We start from the raw sequence: 21860 nt of genomic DNA, 5'->3' as shown, positions 1-21860 counted from the left end.
ATAAAGTAAAAATGCACAAGCACAAATCAAATCTAGATACTAGAGTGTTTTATTTACATCTTGAGTACAGGAGAATGGTCATTTTGGATTGCTGTGATCATATGTTCAGGATATGCGTGGATTGTTTTCATTATTGATGCTTGAATCTGGTATGCTCTCTGAGTATGGCCACTACTGGAGTGGAGGTGGATTGGGCTCCTCAGGCAGCAGATACTTGTTATCAATTGGTCTGTTATGTGTCAAACAGCAGTGACATACAGTTAAGCTGGCCAAACACTAGTAGATTTCTAGATTGAACATTTGTATGAAAGATCTTTCTTTACCACCCGATAATTGCATCAGACAGTTGACGAATGTCAATCAAAATTTCGTTTGGCTCTAACATTCGATTTTGGAATGTTGTATTGTATTCAGTGTTAGAATTTTGTTTGTTCAAGAAAAAATGTCCATCCTGCTCCAAGTTTTTCCATTACTGCAATTGGGATCGATCGCCGATTTGACCCCATCAGGTAATAGAAAGTCAAAAGAAAAAACTTTCATATGAAAGCTCTTTTGATCTAAGCAGTATATGGCCAGCTTTATCAAAGGGAGTGTGTTACTAGGCAATCTGCATTGACATGGAAGCCACTTCTGTGAACAAGTGACTTTGCCCCCATGATCGCAGCTCCTGCCATCCAGTGGTCTACAGGCTGCATGCCCTGACAGCCAGACTGCTGAGAAAAGGGGCTGAATGTCATCCATCCTGGAAGTCAATTAATGCCCATAGACTGTAATGAGACATTGGGAGGAGACGAAGAGCATCCCAGAGATCAGCTTTAGGCATTCGTGTATGTAGTGTTGGTACTGCCTTATTGGATTCATAGAACGCTTTAGAGTCTCTTCATACAAAATATGAAGCAGGCAGAGCTTGGATGGGCTGTTGAAATCTGTACGTAAAACTGATCATTTTGTGGTTGTGTATATGTTGGATTTTTTTCCGGTCCAAAAGTTGGTTTATAGAATCATTCATCTGCATCTTATATTTCATTATTGCAACTGAAGAGAGACTGTTTTGGGTTGTCACTGCCTGAGTTCTTGAGAGATAACAGTACAGCAAATGATCACCCCAACCCCTTCCTCCTAAAATTCAAATGTAATTTTATGCCTATTTACTTATCTGTTAGTTTTGAAATATTGTATTAGTTTGGTTGAAGAAATTCTGAAGATCGCTCCTGGAGAAATACTTCTCTATAGGCAACTTTCCATTCTTGTTTTTTCAGTGACTTGAAAAGAGGTGAATTATGTACTAAACACCCTGTTTCAATAGGGGTATATTTTTCTGCTCTTATATTTTGTTTTTAACAATACATTTTCTTCTTCTTTTTAGTGGCCATTTAAAAAAAAAAAGTGGAATTTATCTATAGAACAATGATTTATCTAGATCAGGGATGTCCAAACTGCGGCACTCCAGCTGTGGTTGAACTACGAATCCCAAGATTCTCACAGCCACAGATATGACTCCCTGAGAGAGATGCTCCATGGGATTTGTAGTGTCACCACAGCTGGAGGGCCGCAGTTTGGACATCCCTGATCTAGATGATTTCCCAATTTCATTAAGTGTGATCTAAATAAAGGTAAACTGTCAGAATTGAAAATGAAAGCTTGGTGAGTACAGGTACCAAATACCTACCCAGTACTTCAGGTTTTTATCCTCCAGCCATTGCTGTATTGTGTCGGTCATCACACTCCCTTTTTTAATTTCAAAAGCACCTGCAGTATGGCAGGAAAGAAGTGAAGTATTTGTTATCACAAGAGTGCTATTTGTAGCCTCTTGGTCAATTACTATGGCAATGGACATTGGATGAAAAGAGAGAGAGACTGAAGAATGTTTGTTTGAGTCAGGTCAGGAGCCCCAGAGAGCAGTAAAAACAGTTCTATTCATTCCCCGTTCCATTTAAAACAAGAAAACCCGTGCACCTCTCTAAAACTGATTTCCCCTTGTTACTAAGAGGCTGAGTTTGATCATTGGAGCTACGGTATGTCCCACCCACCTGCCATCCACTGTCCAATAAGAGTGCATCGGTGCCACTATTGCACTTGCATTTAGCCGAGAGAGGAATGATGGGGGCTTGTTCTGGGAGTCAAACTTTCATAACAAAGTGAAGCTACTGTTAGTTGGGTGTACTTTGTATGGTTATCTAGCTAACAAATTTAATAGTAGGCCCATTTTTGATTCTTCTATTGGAACTTTTACTGTCGAAGGTTATAGTGTATCTATAGCCAAAACCTGTTTTTTTTTTTTATTTTTTTTTTTATTTTTAGACAAGGGTATTCCTCTCTTACCAGATCTGGTCTGGAAAATGGTGTGAACCTGCAGTCACTATGAATTGCATTTTTCTGTTGCACTAGTTTTCCTCATCAAAATGATACACGTATTAGAACACAGTTTGTGGAGTAAATAGAAGAATAGACTTAGAGGAAGAACCCATGAGGAAAATAAACGGGGTCTACCTAAGGTAAGCTTAGGGAACTGGTCGAAAACCAGATACATTGACAATATGTTCCAAAGCTTTCAGAGACTCTGTCATTGATTTTTATTACAGGTTTGTTACTCTACTCGTATTTAGTCAGTCATTTTTGATAGGCAGTGTCCACCTATCCCAAATAAAAATAGCATTTTTCTTTTCCTTTTTTTTTTTTGTTTCTTGTGCCAGCATTCCCAAATGTGTTTAACCAATAAGATTTCTAATTAGTTAAGTGTGATGTTGGAAAGATGACTTCGAACTTGTTGTTGTGGATTACTGCTCTACAGGCTAAGTAAAAAAAAATGGTGGCTTCAGCAGCAGGATTATATGTTTTTTGGGTAGCCATGTATAAACCCAGTATCTAGGTGTGTGCGTTTTGTTTTTGTTTTTTTGAAACAATATTATGTACAACATAAACTGCCCAAACAGGTTTTTAATCATGACATAGGATGTATTATGAATGTGATCATTTGCTTGCCACAAATTTAGGAAAAGTCAATGGTAAAACAGCAGATGTTCAAATAATTCACATTAAAGGGGGAAATAAAGTATAAGTGACACATGAAGAAGCATGTGCTTGCGCAAGCAGAGTAACATCTGCTTACGGATTGTCCTCTAAAAGGGGCGATAGACATAGTTTTTGTGTTTTTTTTTTTTTTGTCCGCTTCTGATGCTACACCACTTCAGTTTTTCGCTTCTTCATGCTGCTCATTAGAGCTCTGACTGGGTTTGGCTCGTTCTCTAGGTCTTTTACTGTCTTGTGTTTGGCACAACAACAGCAGTCCAGCATTTCGTAGAGGAAAGCCAGCAGAACCAGAGATAGCACAGTCAGGATAAACAAGACCAGGATTACAAAACAGGCAGTGTTCCAGCCATCATGGAACGGGTAGATCTTCTGAACCTGGAATCCAACCTGCTGCAAGATCAAGGTTGTCTCATTCTTCCAGGAACCAGCAGATGACATCTTGGTGCAGGCTCCCCAGAGAACAACTGCGAGGAAAAAAAAAAAAAAATTTCCATGTAACACAATTTTTTTTCTTTCTTTTTTTTAACTGACATTTGGGTTAAATATGACCAAAGTCGTCTTTACTGTTTTTGCTTGGTTACGAACCTTAAGTAATGTGCAGCTACTTTGAAATAAGTAATATCCACACCAATGCGTTTTTTGTTTTTAATAAAAAAAATCTAGTTTTAATACAGGGGATGTTAATAAAAAACATGTAGGGATGTGTTTAAAGCAACTTTTTTTTTTTTTTTAATGATTTACTTTTTCAACTCCAACTTCAGTGCCATGCTCAAAGTAGTATGTACTGATAGACACAGGCATCAGGCAAAAGTGCACATAAAGTAGGTGCATATGTGCATAAATACCAAGCATTTTGTGAGACCATACAAATGGCAGCAACTGTAAACCCGATGATCTTCTAAAAGGGTATATCAGTAGTCCTAGCAGTTTAAGTTTCTCCACATGGCTAGTCAACTTGCCTCTAACTAAGGTTCCATAAAGTCATCTACTGGTATCGCATATATAGCCTATATTGTCATAAATCACATATATTAAACAAGGACCAACCACATAAAGTGGATCTGTACTTTGTCTATACTAGGAAAATAAACATTTGCTGTATAGGATGGACTAAACGGACTCATGCTTACCTTTCTAATGTTTCTCTACAGTCCCAATCACCTGAGAAATACCCAGGTATGATGGAAAATGTGACACTGTCCTTGCCACCTACAATTTAGGGAAATAAATGTTTGCTGAACAGGAGGGGACACGAGCCACCTGTGCTAACATTCCATTTGCTCCCCTTGTACCCCAGTTACCGTCTAGACCTGGAATTTATGGGTATGATGGAATGCTTAGTGCTGCTCGTGCCTCCTCACAATTTGTTACTTAGTGCCTGAGTACTGTGGCAGGTTAGAGCCAGCATATACTTGTACACGTTTCTAAATTTACACAGGGATTTTAGGCAGTTTTTGAAGCAGGTTAGGGCAGCAGGTGAGAACACAGAATGTAACTACTGAATACCTTTTGGCTTCTCCTGTAAAGGGAATCTGTTATTTTACCTAATATGGCTAGAGAACGGGTTCATTGTCAATTGCTGTTGGTTTTGAGCTCAGCTGAAGTAGGAAAATGTGAAAGTTCAGCTCTTCATGGCAGTGAGGTATGAACAAAAACTACAGCAATCTTGGCAAAAATTCCCAGTGAACAGAATGAATGACTACCAGACCCAGATAAATAAAGCTCTATTGTGTTGATTGCAGCAGCCAATTAACATGCTATTTCTGCACTTGAATATGTGCCCAGTTCTCTGTGAAATGAATTGTAGAGAACTCTACATATTTAGAGTGGTTTGTATTTCATAATAGACATAATAAAAATACATAATTCAAGGGTCATAATGAATAACAGCAAAATCCTGAGTGATACTGTGCTGGATGGACCAGCACAGTGGCTAGTGTCCTGGGTTTGAGTGTTAAAGTCAAACTAAACTTATCAAGTGTACACAGTAGGGATGCACCGATAGTATCAGTGTCGATGCCGAGTATTTGGGCGAGTACTCGTACTCGCCCAAATGCTCCGATACCTAGCCTGATACTTGAGCTTCCGGTATCAGGAAGCCGGGTAGCGAGTCATTACAGGCTGCCCGGCTTCCTGATTTGGCTGGGAAGCCGGCTCCATGCTCCCTCGTCACTTGTGACGAGGGAGCATGGAGCCGACTTTCCGGCCAATCAGGAAGCCGGGCAGCATGTAATGATTCGCTACCCGGCTTCCTGGTTGGTCGGGAAGCTGGCCAGTCAGGAACCTGGGCGCAGCATCATCAGCTTTCTGATTGGCTGGGAAGCTGGCTTTTTATGCTCCCACGTGACGAGAGAGCATGGAGATGGTATCCCTGCTAATCGGGAAGCCGGGTGGTGGGTCTTTACACCCCTTCCGGCTTATCGGGAAGCCACCTGGCTTCCTTTTAATGAGACTTCCGGTATCGGCGTTCGGTATCGTCGAATACCGAAAAAAAAATTATTGGTACTCGATACCGAAAAACCGGTATCTGTGCATCCCTAGTACACAGCATAGGTAAACATTATGGCACCCTTACCTACCAAAGCACCCGCCCTCCAGCGATGCGCGCTCCACAATCTTCCTTGTCGCCTCATCGCGGCCACTGACCTCTTCGTCTGATATTATTCTGGATTAGGCATCTTCTACTATTTTTTTATTTGCTAGCCTAGGATGATTTAATTCCCTCTTTTAGAGAAGTTAGTTCATCCTAGCACCCAAGACATCCCGAGATAATACACTGAGCTGCGCATGCGTGACTCATTGTACTTTTATTAGACAATTGCTAGCAAGCAAGGCAGAAGCTTTTATGGCAGACAAGACATATTTTGCCTTAAATAGGTACGTGGAGTTTATACCCTTGTTTGTGCGGGCTTCCTCCAGGTGACCTGGTTTTGTATTTGTACACAAAAACATACTGGTATAGGATAAGTTGGACTTAACTGGACCTAGCTTAAGATTTCTTTATTTCTTCTCCAAAGAAAGGTCTGGTTGTCTATTTCTGTATGTTGTCATGAAAACATAGTAGATTATTGCAGAAAGAAAACTCTCCAAAGACTTGCCCTGAGATGACATTGAGACCATGACATTAGCTAGACTGCATGTTCATATTGCATAACTGTAAAATGAGACTGAGCAGGCAAAGGAAAACCTAAATTACTAGTACACCCAGTTCACACACAAAAAAAAAACCCATGATTCCATTTTCCAGAAGTTATTAAACTGGGATGAAGTATATTTACTGTTCCTGTAAATGTAGGTATGTCAGTAGTCTAACTTCTAAAGGTGCTACAGCTTTGAGAATGTCGGGGATTTTCAGTTTGCCTTTATAATAAAGGGAATGTAAATATATAAAAGAAAATGCATCTAGTACAACAAAATCTGCTATACAATAGCACTTAGACTGGTGAGGGAGGGGCAATACTAGGAGCCAATCTGATGTGCTGGCAAGGAACATGCTTAAAGGAGGTGGCAGCAATTTTAGCAGAGGGATGAATATCTGCTGCTTCTGCTATGCCTATTACAGGGTGAAGGCGGGGAGATTCCTTAGCTGTCATGCTGATGCTTTGGCTTCAGTGCTTTCTGAGTCACTGATGCACACCAAGTATAAGTTCAAAAATCCTGACTTGCCGCTGACCTCCCATTTGCTGCATACTTGTTGGTCAATGACGCTGAACTAAAGGCAAATGCAGCCAAGCCATCTACCATTTTCATGAGCCAGCAATGACACCCTACTTATTTGTGTTATGACTGGTGTACTTTAAATTCTTAAAACAACTTGTCCTGCAGGTAATAGGGGTAAAACGGATTATTGTTTTGGGGACCTTTTGTTTGCATCACTAAATTACCTTTGTCTCAATTCAGAATATGATTATGTACACATAAACTGCTATTACTGTGCTCTCTTGACTATTCAGTAGCAACTAGCTTTCAGTTCAGTCTTAATCAAGCTCTTTATCCTTAATGTATGCATGCATTGAGTAGGTTTTTATGACGTTTTAAAAAAAATACTGTTGCACATCATTTTATTTTCCTGCTAATAAAGGAATTTGTGCTTGACAGCAATGTCTTGCTGAACATTATGTATTTGAACTTCACTTCATCCTTTGAGATAGATTGCAAAGCCTTAATAATTCATTGGTAATGACTATGTTCTTACACTGCAGTATATTTGACAGCACCTGAGCTACTAGCTTTTTGTTTTTCTAACTGCAGGTTCTCTAAGGCTTTGATACATGCTGTTGTGTTTTCATCTTTCACTGCTTTTTAGATCTTATTGTAGGGCAACATTAATAGGGCTGTTATCTTAATTCAGAACCCCAGCACTGAAGTTACTGAAAGAACATTTATGAATGGTGTTTTTTTACATAAAGATAAACACAAGAATTGGATGATTGATTTTCAAATTGCCTTGACATAAAATTTGCATGAGACTAGTACTAGAAGACTGTAGTAATGCACTTTTAGACTTAACATGTTCAGTCCCAGACAAACCACAAGACATCAATTAACCAAATGACATTAACCACTTGAAGACCAGGTGTTACACCCCCTTCCTGTCCAGGCCATTTTTCAGTATTCAGCGCTGCGGTACTTTGACTGACGTTTATTCCGTCATGCAACGCTGTACTGAAACGAATTTCATACCATTTTTTGGGGGGACAGATAGACCTTTTTTTTTTTTGGTGGTATTTAATCACCACTACAGGTTGTTTTTTTTTTTACTATATATAACAAAAAAAGTACCCTATATTTTGTATGACGCAGAGATCTGCTTCATCAGCTTCTCTCCGGTGTTCCGCACCGGAGAGTGACACTGAATGCAGGAAGTGATGTGATATACATCACTTCCTGCATTCGGGGACAGGAAAAGAGATCAAAGGGAGATCGTGCCGGTACCAGCCGCACCGGCCACAGAGGATCAGGGGATCGGCGGCGACGAGACGGCGGGGCAGGTCGTCTCTAGAAATGTCTTATAGCTTGTATGTAAACGGCCATCGCTGGCTGTTTTACATGCTCACAGTTTTCCCTCTCGTGTGCGGCGCTCAGCCTCCCGCTCCTAGCAGACTCCCGTCCGGCCATTCACATACGGCCATGGACGGAAGGTGGTTAAAAAACAAACAAAAAAGATTCCATTACAGCTTAAGGGCGGACCATATCCATACCAAAACAGTTTGTTCCCGGACCAAAAAAGCATCCCAGTGTATCCCTATGGTATTTTTGGGCTCTGTTCACACCAGTGCAGTCCGTTCCGCTCCAGACAAAAAAAAAAAATGCTGCTTGTCTCATTTTCTCTGGATGGAAACGCATCAAAAAAGCATACAAACACACTAGACTGCACCTAAACACCCCATTTTAAGCTAAAAGACCTGTGGTAAAAATGCACTGCATTTGCAGATCTGCTCCAGATCTGGTCTGGAAATGGTGTGAACAAGCCCTAAAGACGGCTCCAGCAAAAAGGCTTTCTACTAGAGTAGGAAAGGGTTTGAATTCCTCTCAGGTTTCTTTTACTGGTTGTTTTAGGGCAGGTTCACACCATTTTCCTGAATAGATCTGGTCTGGAAAATGGTGTGAACCTGCCCGCAGTTCCAGTGCATTCCAGACAAGACAAAATGAGACATGCAGTATTTGTCTGGTCTGGTCTGCGCTGGTGTGAACAGAGGCCAGAAATAGCATAGGGATACATTAGGATGCATTTTTGGTCCGGAAACAACCTTGTCTGGAGATGATCTGGATGTGGTGTGAATGGGCCCTTAGAGATTAAACCTTCACTTCCATTCACCTGGAAAGGAAGTGTGGAAAAGTTTTTCCATCAGGTACACAAACCTAAATAAAAAAACTGAAGACTGTTCTCGATTTCCCCAACTCTAAAAAGAGAGAAGAGGTTTTTTAGTATTGTCTGTGTCCCTTATAAAGATTTCTCTCTAAGAGAGCTGCTGAAGATTGGCAAAACAGAGCTGATTGGCATAATCTTAATCTTCTCTCTAGAGCTCCTCAACAATGGCACAACAGAGCTGCTCAAGATAGGTATAGCAGAGTTAGGTAAGATTGATATAACAGAGCTAATCAAAGTAGTAAATGTTCATCAGATTTTGGTTCTGGAGTGCCCTTAAAGATCTCTACACACATAAGCAGGTACAAATTGGAAGTAATCCCCCCCCCCTTGTTTCTTTTATGTAGTTTATGTACTTAAATTCATTGCTGTTTTACAAGCAAAGGGATTTAGAAGCTCTACGTGTTTCAAAGGAAACCTGAATTGAGAGAAATGCGTTGCTGCCACTGGTAACCTCTTTCTGAAAGCTCTGGTTGCCTTGCTACAGTACAAGTTTGCAGCAAGTAAAATCACAAAGTAAAAACTCCTGATCTGGATATTTGTGCCAAATCAGTAACTTAAAGCCATGAGGCTGTCAGGTAAGACTAATAGCTATGCATTTAGCATTTTCTAGTGCTCATAAAATAGCAGACTTCATATTTTTCCATATCTCTTATCACAGGTTTTCTAAACACTGTAAAGTGCAGTTCATGCTTTATGGTTAAAAAGAACCAGTCAGGAATAGACTTCTGTAAAAAATAAATAAATACAAAAATCTCTATCTCAACTCTTAAAGATGAACTTTACCCATATCTTCAAAATAACAACAAAGACACCCTTAGAAATGTTTAGCAATGACAATCTACAAACACATACTTCTAGATAATTGGTGGCTTTGTATGCTTTGCATACCTTATTTCTCTTATCTTCCCCAGTCTTCTGACAGTGGCCATTTAACTAAGGGCATGTTACTAGCTCTCCCTTTTACTTCCTGGAAGTCTGGCACCTGTGACTAGGACATATGACCATGCACATCATCTCAGGGGTGGAAAATGCCTTTCCCTGAGATCTCATGAGATTACAGATGAGATTTCCCAGCAATGCACTACTGATGTAACCTTCCCAGGATGCAATGCTTGGCCATGATTACATCATTTGTGCCAAAGTGGACCAGGAAGTAGAAAAAAAGAAATTGTAAGTAAAATGAAAATGTTTAGCTTATGATTTGTAAGAATTTTTCATATCAGCATACAGAGCTACATGCTTTATTCAAAGGGGGTAAAGATCCGCTTTAAGGCCTGGTTCACACCTGAACGTTTTGTAGCACATTCAACGCTCGACGAACGATCTACAACACGCTCAAACATCTAAATCCCATTGTATTCAATGGGTCTGGTTCACACCTTGCCGTATTTCCGCCCGTCTGAACGCGATACAAAACGGCCTACGCCCAAAGAAGTACATGTACTTCTTTGGGGGGTTTTGGTCTCGCATTTCCATTGGGATACAGCCAAATAGCCCTCGGAAACGGGCGTTTGTCGCGCGTTTTACCGCGAATTGCGGTAGAAACGCACGACAAACGCGCATATTCAATACGCCTAGGTGTGAACCCAGCCTAAAGTGAACCTTTCTGTAACTTGTAAGCAAGTGTGCATGAATACATTCCTGATTTGCCACAATATACAGCAACAGTATACATGTTTTAAAGAAACCTGTGCCTTTTACCACTAAGAAGTCCTTTTTGAGTTTTATTTTTAATGACACTGCTTAGGCTGAGATGATGTCATCAGTCTGCTGCAGGCAGGAGGAAGCATTTTTGTCTTTCTTGGTAATCGCTCAGATTACAATATTTTACATTTGTAATTAAGACGCAATGTAAGCAGTTGCAGGAGGGGACTGACCTGTGTCAGATATTTGTAATCACAGCCAGGAACTGCAAAAGCATCGGGGTTAGAATGATTGTATCATCTTTGAGTCAGTATTTCAGTACAGGAAGTAGATGCAGATGCCGGAAAGATGATTCCATCTTTCTGGAGAGGGAAAGCGGATGATGATGATATTGTCATTTGTAACACTTGCACATTACTTAGCATGCATATGCGTAAAGGTGCCCACACACCTTTACAATTTATCTGCAGATTTTCTGTGGTCAGATGGAAAAAGTACAACAGATTGGCCCAGGTGGAGATTACTCCATCCACACAGTTAAGTGTAGATGGAGGAATCTATTGCACCTTTTCCATCTGACCACAGAAAACCTGCAGATAATTGTGAGGTGTATGGCCATCTTAACATGAAAAATATATCAGATGCTAGGTCCACTTTGTCATATAATAGTACAGTTTTACCGCTTACAGATAAGTTGTTACTGTTTTTATACATTCTCCAGGCTAATGGAGCAGTAAAACAATTAACAAAAGCCTTTGTTTTCTTTTATATAACCCTGACAAGACCATATTTTTCTGCCTGTGTTTAATTGTCTGTTATTAGAACCAAGCATAGGCAGTTGATAGGGAGGACTTAAATCTAAAACTTCTCTTCCTTGATGGGTAAAATACAAGTAAATAGAATTTGAGTTATCTTCAATAGGGAGAAATTAATTCCATCTTTGATAGGAAATGCGCATTACCTAGAGTTCAGTGGTAACACATAGGGCTGCAACTAATGATTATTTTCATAATAGATTAGTTGGCTGATTTTATTTATTTGTTTGCGATCTAATCGGTAAAAAAAAGTATTCAACATTAAATACACAATATTATTATTGCTCTCACTCGCACACGGAGATACCTGACGTGTAGTGCAATCATAGTTTTTCTACGTAGCTGCACAGGTGCACCCGACTCTTGTTTCCGTTAGTTTGCACGCATTCACCAGGTTGGGGGTTTAAAAAAATATTATTTTTATTTATTTTTTAACATTTTTTTTACCTCATTGCTATTACATGATGGGGCTCACATGCCCCCCATGTAATAAAACATTGGAGGTAACAGGTTCTCTTTAAGGTGACATTAGGGGTCTTTTAGACCCCTAGTGTCACCTTTCCACTTTACTGAGGAATGACTGTTGCCTGCTGAGGCAGCTGAATGTCAACACAGCATGCAGTGACTGGAAACAATAGACAGCTTGCTATTGACTATTTTAAATTGCAATGACAGGCTGGCTATTGCATCCTGCCCACTGCCTGCTGTCAATCAGCAGAGGAGGGAACTGAAGGAGAAAGTTCTCTCTCAGGTCCTCCTCTGCGAATTGACCGCAGGCAGTGGGTGGGTGCAATAGCCAGCCTGTTATTGCAATTTAAAATAGCCAATAGCAAGCTGGGTATTGTTTCCAGGACTTGATTGGAGTTTTGATGCCAGCTTTCTACTGCCGGCAGAAGAGGGGGCACAGGGAGCAGCGGAGGCATGGAGGAGCAGCAAGAAGCACAGGGGTAGCAGCGGAGGAACTGGGGTGTAGAGGCACAGCGATCTGTCCTCCCTGTTGTTGCCGGCTGCAGCAGTCTGTGTCCTCGCTGCCTCTGTCGATACAGGCGGGAACAGCAGCGGAGATTGAAAAAGGCACAAAGCGCTGCAGCCGGCACCAGCGGTGAGGACAACGGAGGAGCAGAGTGGCTGTGGATTTAACTAATCGAATCAACAATCGATGATTTACTGATTTATAATCTATTTTAATCTATGCGTTGTTGCAGCCCTAGTAACGCATGTAAAACACCCGAAACAAATGTAAAATGCATTACACCCAAAATGCACTGGTTTTAAACTGCAAAGGTGCGAACCAGTCAAAGACTCTGTTTATAGTTCAGAATAAATGAAATGAATGCGCTGTATTTAATTTAACGATGGGTGAACCAGATTAAGGTAGCCTCACCAATAGCTCTTATAATGCTGCTCTCCAACAGCGGGGTGCACTTTAAAACAGAGGAGCTATAGTCGAACATCTACGTGTACAATGTCTAATGAAAGCACCAGACAAAGGGTCTTGAGTCCAAAATCCTTTTAGTATTAATGGTAGTTCATAACAAGAGAAGAAACTGCCAATGCTGTGTGTCAGATTTGCAGGAATTTCTGACTTATATTTCTTCGCTTCAATATATTTGTTTAGGGAATAGCTGAAGTGGTCTAGCTTTTGGTGTGTGTATATATATATATATTTTGACAACCAAGAATCAATCTTAATGCTTTCTCTCTCTGATGCAACCATATCTGCCTGAGTAGAGCAAATACCAGTTTGTGACTGTAAGCAGTTGCCAAAGATTTTCCAACAATTCTGTCAATCTTAAAAAGTAGACTAGTATCTCAGCAAAAGTTCAAATGAATTACTTTATCAAGTTGTTTTATGCCTCTCAATCAGGCAGAAATAATGTGTGTTATTTCTCTGCTGCCTCCAGAGGATAACGCTATTACAGTGCTTTCTTGTCAAATCTTTTCTTTCAAGGTCTTTGTCTTCTAAACACCTTCACTGCAGAAAATATCCTGCTGAGACTTTTTTTTCTTGTGAAACAGAAATTTAGTGGTTCTGAGATTTATGGTATAAACAAATATTAAACCGTAGACCATATAAAACAGTGCTGCAGGATGGAACTGTGGAAATAAAGTTGGTATGAGGATTGTCAACTGGTTTACGGTGTCAAAATCTGCAATATTTGCTGTGGAGGTCTTTGTATAAATGATGATTTGTAGGTGCTTTTAAATGTTGCGATCAGCTTTATACAAGAAAAAGTTCTTAAGAATTCATGCATTCTAGTTGCTGTGGGTTACTGCAGTTAAAAAGTAACACTTATGGTTCTATTTATAAAGAGCTAAATGTGGCTTTCACCAAACACTTGTGACCTTACTTGTCATTAGCATGTGGTTCCATTTGCAGTTCTGTGCAAAAGCCCTGGATTAAAAGACTCTTGCCATACCCTCCCCAGTACTGGTTTTGACTGGACATGCCTTTACATTGTTTTCCTACAATGTTATTTTATTAAAAGTTGTTACTCTTTCTTTTGCTGCATTATTAGCTGTTCCCTACCACCCTGTGTATCAGACCCCTTCTCTGCTGCCCCCATGCTTATCAATCACCTGTGACAGAAGGGGGCGGAGGACTGGGTAATCTATGGTTGCACCTATGGTGGCTTATCAGCACTTTGTTCTCTCCCTTCCTCTTTCAATCATGCTACTCATATCGCCTAATCCCATGTGAAGCTGTAATGTTTCTACCCTCCCTTAGGGCCAACCTAATCCTTAAAGGAGAACTATGTGGTCAGAGGTTTTCCCCATAGTTCTCCTTAGGGTAACGGGAGGACACAAACTAGCATCCTCCCGTCACCCTAGGCTCAGTATACCACGAGCTGTAGCTCGCGGTATACTGAGACGCTGAAGCGGATCCCGACAATTGTGCCGGGATGCGCCCAGCTGCGTCTCTGAGGGAATCCAGCCCCTCCCCTGTCACGGCAGAGAGCCGTGACAGGATCGAGAGGTGAGCGAACGCCGGCACTCACCTCATAGTTCTCCTTTTAATGTACTTATACTGGGTTCCTTCTGTTGTTCGTTATACATTGTTGCTATAAGTGTGCATCCCAGGTAGTTTATTCTGTTCCTCCTTTTAACTTCCTAGGACTGCTCAGTTAGTGTCAAGGAAGCTTGGCTGTATCTCTGTGTGATACAAGCACCTTAATTCCAATCCCACCTTTTCCCCTTACCTCACTCTTTCCTACCTTAGTTCCATAATTCACTTTCTTTTCTGCCTCCCTCTTTCTCCACACACCTCTCTCCCCCTTGTCACTAGCTATTCTCTCTTTTGGCCTATCCCTTCCTTTCCCCATTGCCACTGTGATTTGGTACATTGAGACACCCCACATCTCTCAATGTGCAAGACTTTAACCACCCCAACAATTGCACCAAGGCCTTTCACCACTTCAGATCCTTTCATGCAAATGTTGTATGCATACGAAATGCACTTCTAACAACAATCCTATGCCTAGATTTACTAGATTTGATAAACCATTTGCTTTAATTGGATTCTGCACACTCTAGGGGAAAATGTATTCCTCAATGGAGACGCCAATATGGTCCTCTATCTGCATTTAGATAGGATCCTCGATTCTCCTTCCCCAGAGCCTCCAGAAATCTACATTTGACTCTTGCATCTGCAAAACCTAATTAATTGCTGGCGACTAACGGAAAACTTCTCTTACTATTCCCACCCATGAGATTATTTTTTTTTTAAATGGACCATATCCAGGTTTAGTACACCTCCCTTCCCTTGTTCTCCAATGCTACACTGTGGTCTGACCATGATAATGTCCTGGTCACACTCAACACCCTCACAATTACACTTCACATGGATCTTAAGACAATCTCTGTTAAGTTATCCCGATGTATTTGCAATGCAAGCAGCCAGAAAAGAATACTTTGCTCAAAACAGAACCCCCAGTTACCCTGTGGGAGGTACACAAAGTAGTGGTCAGGGGACACTTATTGCAAAAAGCATCCAATGTAAAAAAAACATAAGGGAATTTGCATTAGACAGAGAGGACCTTGCCCAGGTTTAGACTTCTCTAAACCCCCTGTTTAACACATGAAGCCAATAAGCATATGCAATAGACTTAATAAATGTTTCTTTTAAGGGGACGAACCTGACACTCTCTTGGCTAATAAGCTTCGAGACCCAGATAAATCAATGAAACCCTTAAAAGTAACATCTAGCAGATGAGGCGCTGACATGACACTTCCAACAATTCCTTAATCCTTCCAATCCTTGTGGTGTAAGTTCCTGCTCGAATAAGAAGTCCTATCCCCTGCATAAATAGTTACTCCAACAAACACAGGTTTTGTATAGACAATTAGACCGTAAATCTGTGTGGTAGAGCTCTCATGAATGCCTCAGTTTGACTTGGGTGCCACTAACAATTTGCATGGAAGTCACTCTTTAGCTTTGGAGATCATCTTTAGCTTTACTGCCCTAGAACTGGTATTTTACATATGAATCGGGGAACATCTGCTTCTGCTATCTGCCTTGATACACGGATGTGTCATTTCATGATGGAGTCCCTTTTAAAAAATGTCACAGTGGTTAAAACATAGAAAGCTGTGGACATGTGTTCCCAGAGCTTTGCATTTCTTGAGCACCCCAGGAACTTGAGAACCTGGAACCGTAAGGGCCGGTGTCGTTGGACTTTTGTCCACTTCTAGTTGGTTTTGCATTCCTATATAAATCTATGGTAATGCAAAACTCTCTTGAAGCCAGTCAAAAGGAGAGTAACTGCAGGTCAAATGCACCTGACAGTGAATTTTGAATGATCTCTGAAGCATATCAAACTAATACCATCGACACAGGCCCTTTTAATTATGTTAATACAAACCAGAATTTGGTAAGTTGACCTCTGGCTTGCCCCCTCCCACCTTATTGTCGGTGCATTACATTTAGCAACCAAGAGAAAGTTACATTAGGGGCAGATCAGAGTTTAGCATTCTATACTCTGATTTAGATTTATATGGTGTAGGGCTCCAGGAATGATGAGAAATAATGTAAAGCTATGTGGGGAAATTTCTAGTTGCCTGCTTTACAGTCCAAGTGGCAATTTACTATATTTAGAGCTAGCCATATACATTACAATTAGATTGTACGATCTTCAGATTCACCAAATGCATAATGGAGTCACCTACCTATACAATCAATTTGTGCCCAGTCAGCCAGAACCTTGCACTACATAGAAGCTGGGGGTTATACATGATATTGTAACATGTATGGTCAGCTGAATGCAACCACATTCCCCTTTTAAGTAGTCTGTATTTGTCAGAGACATTTTATTATTTTACTCTTTTAGCATAACAAGCTACTGGTTCTGTCACCTCGTGTAATTCTTGTGATATGGTGTCCTTCTACCAAATAAAGTATGGTGAAGTACAGCTATTAGCCTTCGGTCTGTGGGACAACACAGAGGAGGCATCAGTGAAATGCTGCTGAATAACATGACAAGTCATCATGATGCTCACCAGGGAATGACTATGCAATTGTGATGCACCAATGGCAAGCTAGATATGACCTGCGAGTACAAAGAAAGGTCAAAGGGTAAACAGGATTTTGGGTCGTGCTACAAAGCAGATTAGGTTTTGCATTATATCAATATCTGCTATTGATTTTTTTTTTCTCATTTGCTGACTCTTGCTGCAAAACAAGAAGTGCCTGTAATAGTAGATTCTGAAATGTAACAGGAAAATCATCCAGCAGTTACAGCCTAAATACACAAAATTAGAGGAGGCTGTCAAATGATGAGCTAATGTAAAAGCTCAGCAATGCTGGCAATCTGCTATGAGCTAAAAAGAGATTCCTTCAGCCATCTATTTTCTACAGCTCTATAGCATTTATGATGAACTCAAAGAGCCTGGAAATCTTTAAATGTTTGAATGCCTGACAGAATGGGGCGTGAGCCATGCTAAGAAAGACAGGGTCCATGTTCTGCCTGCAGTCTTAATATTGCATGTCACGGTCTCCACAGCAGGTTCACATTGCAGCCAGGTTAAAATGCTGAAGATTTTTGCAGATGCCAGCGTGTTCTGATGAAATACATAGGCAAGATGTGGGTTTTCATGCACCTACCTTCTTGTATGAGAAGCTGTCGGAGTCTGTTGTGCAGCTCAGTGTCGATTGCTCAGCACTGTGTGGATGAGACAGAGCTTGGCTGCCATTGGACGGAGCTGAATGCAGCCAGCAGACTGTTACACTGGTTCATTAGCATCCCATCCCTCCACCCAAAGGACTGAGCAACTCCACGGGAGAAGCATGCTATGAGTCTGCTGCTTTTCTGTGCATGTTTTATTTTTTTTTCCCCCTGATGCTGTTTCTCCAAAGGAAATGGTCTTTCGTTCCTAATTTGTGTGTATGTATGTGTGTATATATAGTGTGTGTGTGTGTGTGTGTGTGTGTGTGTATATATCTATAGATATAATCTATATACACTATATTGCCAAAAGTATTGGGACACCCCTCCAAATCACTGGATTCAGGTGTTCCGTGAAATTTCCTTGCTATTAAATATTCCATGGTCAACTGTTAGTGGTATTATAACAAAGTGGAAGCAACTGAGAACAACAGCAACTCCGCCACGAAGTGGTAGACCACGTAAAATGACAGAGCACGGTCAGCGCAAACTGAAGTGCACAGTGGGCAGAAGTCGCCAACTGTCTGCAGAGTCAATAGCTACAGACCTCCAAACTTCGTGTGGCCTTCAGATTGTCACAACAACAGTGCGTAGAGAGCTTCATGGAATGGGTTTCCATGGCGAGCAGCTGCATCCAAGCCTTACATCACCAAGTGCAATGCAAAGCGTCGGATGCAGTGGTGTAAACCACGCCACCACTGGATTCTAGAGAAGTGGAGACGTGTTCTCTGGAGTGATGAATCACACTTCTCTGTCTGGCAATCAGATGGACGTGCCTGGGTTTGGTGGTTGCTAGGAGAACGGTACTTGCCTGACTGCATTGTGCCAAGTGTAAAGTTTGGTGGAGGGGGGATTATGGTGTGGGGTTGTTCCTTAGGTGTTGGGCTTGGCCCCTTAGTTCCAGTGAAGGGAACTCCTTAAGGCATCAGCATACCAAGACATTTTGGACAATTTCATGCTCCCAACATTGTGGGAACAGTTTGGGGATGACCCCTTCCTGTTTCAACATGACTGCGCACCAGTGCACAAAGCAAGGTCCATAAAGACCTGGATGAGCGAGTTTGGGGTGGAGGAACTCGACTGGCCTGCACAGAGTCCTGACCTCAACCTGATAGAACACCTTTGGGATGAATTAGAGAGGAGACTGCGAGTTAGGCCTTCTCGTCCAACATCAGTACCTGACCTCACAAATGCGCTTCTAGAAGAATGGTCAAACATTCCCATAGACGCACTCCTAAACCTTGTGGACGCCTTCCCAGAGGAGCTGATGCGGTTATAGCGACAAAGGGCGGGCCAACTCAATATTGAACCCTATGGACTAAGACTGGGATGCCTATCTGTCTGTCTCACACACACACATATGTTATTTATATATTATTTTGTTCAATAGATTTGTTCAACCTATAAAGAAACACCTGAAACATTTAAATGAAATTGTTATTAGCAATGTCTTCATTTTTGCACACACATGCTAAAATCTGCATTTTTGGCTAGAAAACTGCTGAATACCCCCAAACAAGTTTTTTTTTTTAAAGCAACGACCCTGTAGAATAAAAAAAGAACTGCTAGTTGCCATTTTGTTATGCTGCATAATATTTGCACAAATATTTGTCAAGCCAATATTTTTAGGATAAAATACACTAAAATGATTTTTAGTACATAAACAGAATATTATACCCATTTTTTTTTGTAACATATAAAAGATGGGGTTGGGGGGCGTGTCCTGCTAAATGGCGGAGTAGGTCGCAAAGCTTGAGCGCTCCGTGGTCCACCCGACATACAGACGACCTAACGGCACTTATACCAGCCCATACAGTCCTGCACGACAATGTCACAACGGAGGAAGGATGGCGGAACCCCGTCGCAGCGGAACACCTCGTCCTTGTAGCGATTATTTCTTTTCTACACAGACCAGGACCCGCAGCCAGGGCCAATCCAATATGGCGCCGGAAGCCGGGCTGCCATCCTCAACACGAGGCACAGAACGCTCTCCCTCACCTGGCACCAATACCCGACGTCCAGGCTCCCGCTCGTTACGGATATATGAATCAGACTCCACGGATGGGGATCATTACCAAGCCTGCAACCCATCGGATATACCACGAGTGTTCCGGGCCCTCCTGCAATACTTGCCTACAAAGGAAGACTTTGCGGCCTTGGTCACGAGAGTGGAGACGGCGCTACAACGGGATCTGCATAAAATGCGCCAGGAGGTGCAGGCGGTGTCCGCAGAGGTCTCCACAGTTTCGGCGTCTTGTGCGGCGATGGAGGCCCGGATCCAACGCCTCGAACAGGCCCAGCCGGGACCTTCACACCAGCTCGCGGCCCTCCAACTACAAATGGAGGACCTGGAAGACCGCAACCGACGCCAGAATATTCGGATCCGGGGGCTTCCTGAGGCGACCCTACCAGCGGATCTCCACTCCTCGGTCCAGGCCATCTTTGGATCGCTGCTCCCCGACTCGGCACCGAACTCCATCCTTATAGACAGGGTGCACCGCACGGCTGGCCCTCCGTCGACAAATGTTTCCCATCCGCGAGACGTCCTGTGCCGTCTCCACCGCTTCACCGTGAAGGAGGAGGTTCTACGACAGGCCTGGCTGAAACGGCCTGTGGAGTTCGACGGGGCCCCTCTGCAGATCCTGCCGGACATCTCCCGTAATACCCTCCGCCGCAGGGCCCTCATGCGTTCTCTTCTGGAAGAGATACGGCGGGCCGGAGCCATCTACCGTTGGGGATACCCCATTCGTTTGCATGTCCGCAAAGGCAACGCCATGTTCCTGGTTCGCTCCCGAGCAGATGTACCTGCTGTATGTGAGTTCCTCGGCATCCCTGCTGTGCAACTACCGGACTGGTTAGTCCTCTTCCCGGAGGACCAGGCCTCTGCGCCGAAACCTTGCAGAACCCGACGAGCCCGTCGCTCCCCTTCTCACGAGAATCCTGCCCGACCAACTGAAGACGTGATGGAAGCAGCGGAATCCCGGGGTGAGATTGATCCATGTATCCCCCAGCCAACCACTCACACTCCCTTTTGTGCTGCGGCCATGACCCTATGTCCCCTTTGGTCCCTTGAGAAACGAACAGCAGTGGTTACCCCCTCTGACCCAACCAATGACTCTTGGGGCCTTTTCGGTTCCAACGCTACTTTGCCAACTGCCCGCTCACCCTGGACATCCGAGGAGCCGCATATCACCCTCAGGGTCCCCCCCCACGACAGGTTTGGCCGTACGGAACCACTGTGTTGGTTCACAGCTTTTACCATCACCCATCTGATAGCCCCTGGATGCAGAACTCCATGGTTCATATCACTGAATTGTGATTGTTTATTAATGCTGCAATGATGTTATTGTACAGATGGGCTCTACTTATGCTAGGACCGATGCGTGGGACCACCCGAGGTGACCCATCTGACTTTGAACGCACCTGCCTGGACGAGGGACCCTTAACCAAGACATTATCCCTGTGCTACAAACTAATCATAGAGGCAGACCAGGATTTGCCGCTTCATTTCCTGGGACAATGGGAGAGGGAGTTGGGGGTCCAGTTCTCGCAGGATGAACTGACCAGATTGCTACGGCTCTCTCCCTGAAGTCGTCAATTTGTAACAAATACCAGGAATCGGGGGAACAAGGTTTTAACCCGCTGGTATAGAACTCCCCACAGACTTCATCAGATGTATGATGGGGTCCCTGATGTATGTTGGAGGTGCGGGTCCTCCCCTGCGGACATGCTCCATATGTTCTGGTCCTGCCCGAGACTGATGCCCTTCTGGTCCCAGGTAAGGCGGATTTCCCAGAAATTCACAGATCATCACATCCCGGAGGACCCAGCGTTCTTCCTACTGCACCATAATCCTCCTTAAAGGGGTATTCACGCTCAGTGCTGGTACATTTACTGAATGCGGCGCGTGCCTGTATACCACTGCTGTGGAAACAGGAGGCCCCACCTTCACTCAAACTCTGGTTCACTAAAATAAACGACATTCGCACCACAAGTTCAATAAAAGGTACCTCGTCCAAATTCGCGACCACGTGGTACTATTTCACCACAACAACTGAATACGGTACCATTATGGGATCTTGAGTAAAGACTGCAACTCTAACCGCACACCCCACCCAACGAACCCCCGTCACACCCTCCTCAACTTGGACCCATCCCCCTCTTGACACCTGCTACTCACATGATGTGCCTTACTTCCCCCCACTTCCTCCCCCATACCCTTGGCCCCGCACCGGAGCTTGCACCTGGAGTACTGGTAGTAAACCGGCCATCATCCCTCACCTCCCACGAGACGCTACCTGGATACGGAGGGATGACTTTTCCTCTAAGCAAGCATAG

The 21860-nt window shown here is 42.8% G+C and overlaps 2 protein-coding genes across 2 annotated transcripts in view; one reads left to right on the top strand and one right to left on the bottom strand.

Moving 5' to 3' along the window:
* Positions 1-21860, top strand: part of GTF2E2 (general transcription factor IIE subunit 2) — a 65079-nt gene that overhangs the window by 9942 nt on the left and 33277 nt on the right. The gene's annotated exons all lie outside the window — the stretch shown is intronic.
* On the bottom strand, positions 2918-17623 carry SMIM18 (small integral membrane protein 18). The gene is made up of 2 exons (XM_018557906.1): positions 17462-17623; positions 2918-3494 (listed from the first exon to the last, which is right to left on the bottom strand). The coding sequence occupies exon 2, from the start codon at positions 3466-3468 to the stop codon at positions 3178-3180; it is 291 nt and encodes a 96-aa protein (XP_018413408.1). The 5' UTR covers positions 3469-3494; positions 17462-17623; the 3' UTR covers positions 2918-3177.

The sequence above is a fragment of the Nanorana parkeri genome, unplaced genomic scaffold (assembly GCF_000935625.1).
Source record: "Nanorana parkeri isolate BGI_ZX_2015 unplaced genomic scaffold, ASM93562v1 scaffold310, whole genome shotgun sequence".
In the NCBI taxonomy this organism is placed as follows: domain Eukaryota; kingdom Metazoa; phylum Chordata; class Amphibia; order Anura; family Dicroglossidae; genus Nanorana; species Nanorana parkeri.
This window is presented reverse-complemented; position numbering and strand designations above follow the sequence as displayed.

Coding starts and splice junctions, on each gene's coding strand:
- SMIM18 (XM_018557906.1), bottom strand. CDS start 3,468: ATGTCATCTGCTGGTTCCTGGAAGAATGAGACAACCTTGATCTTGCAG.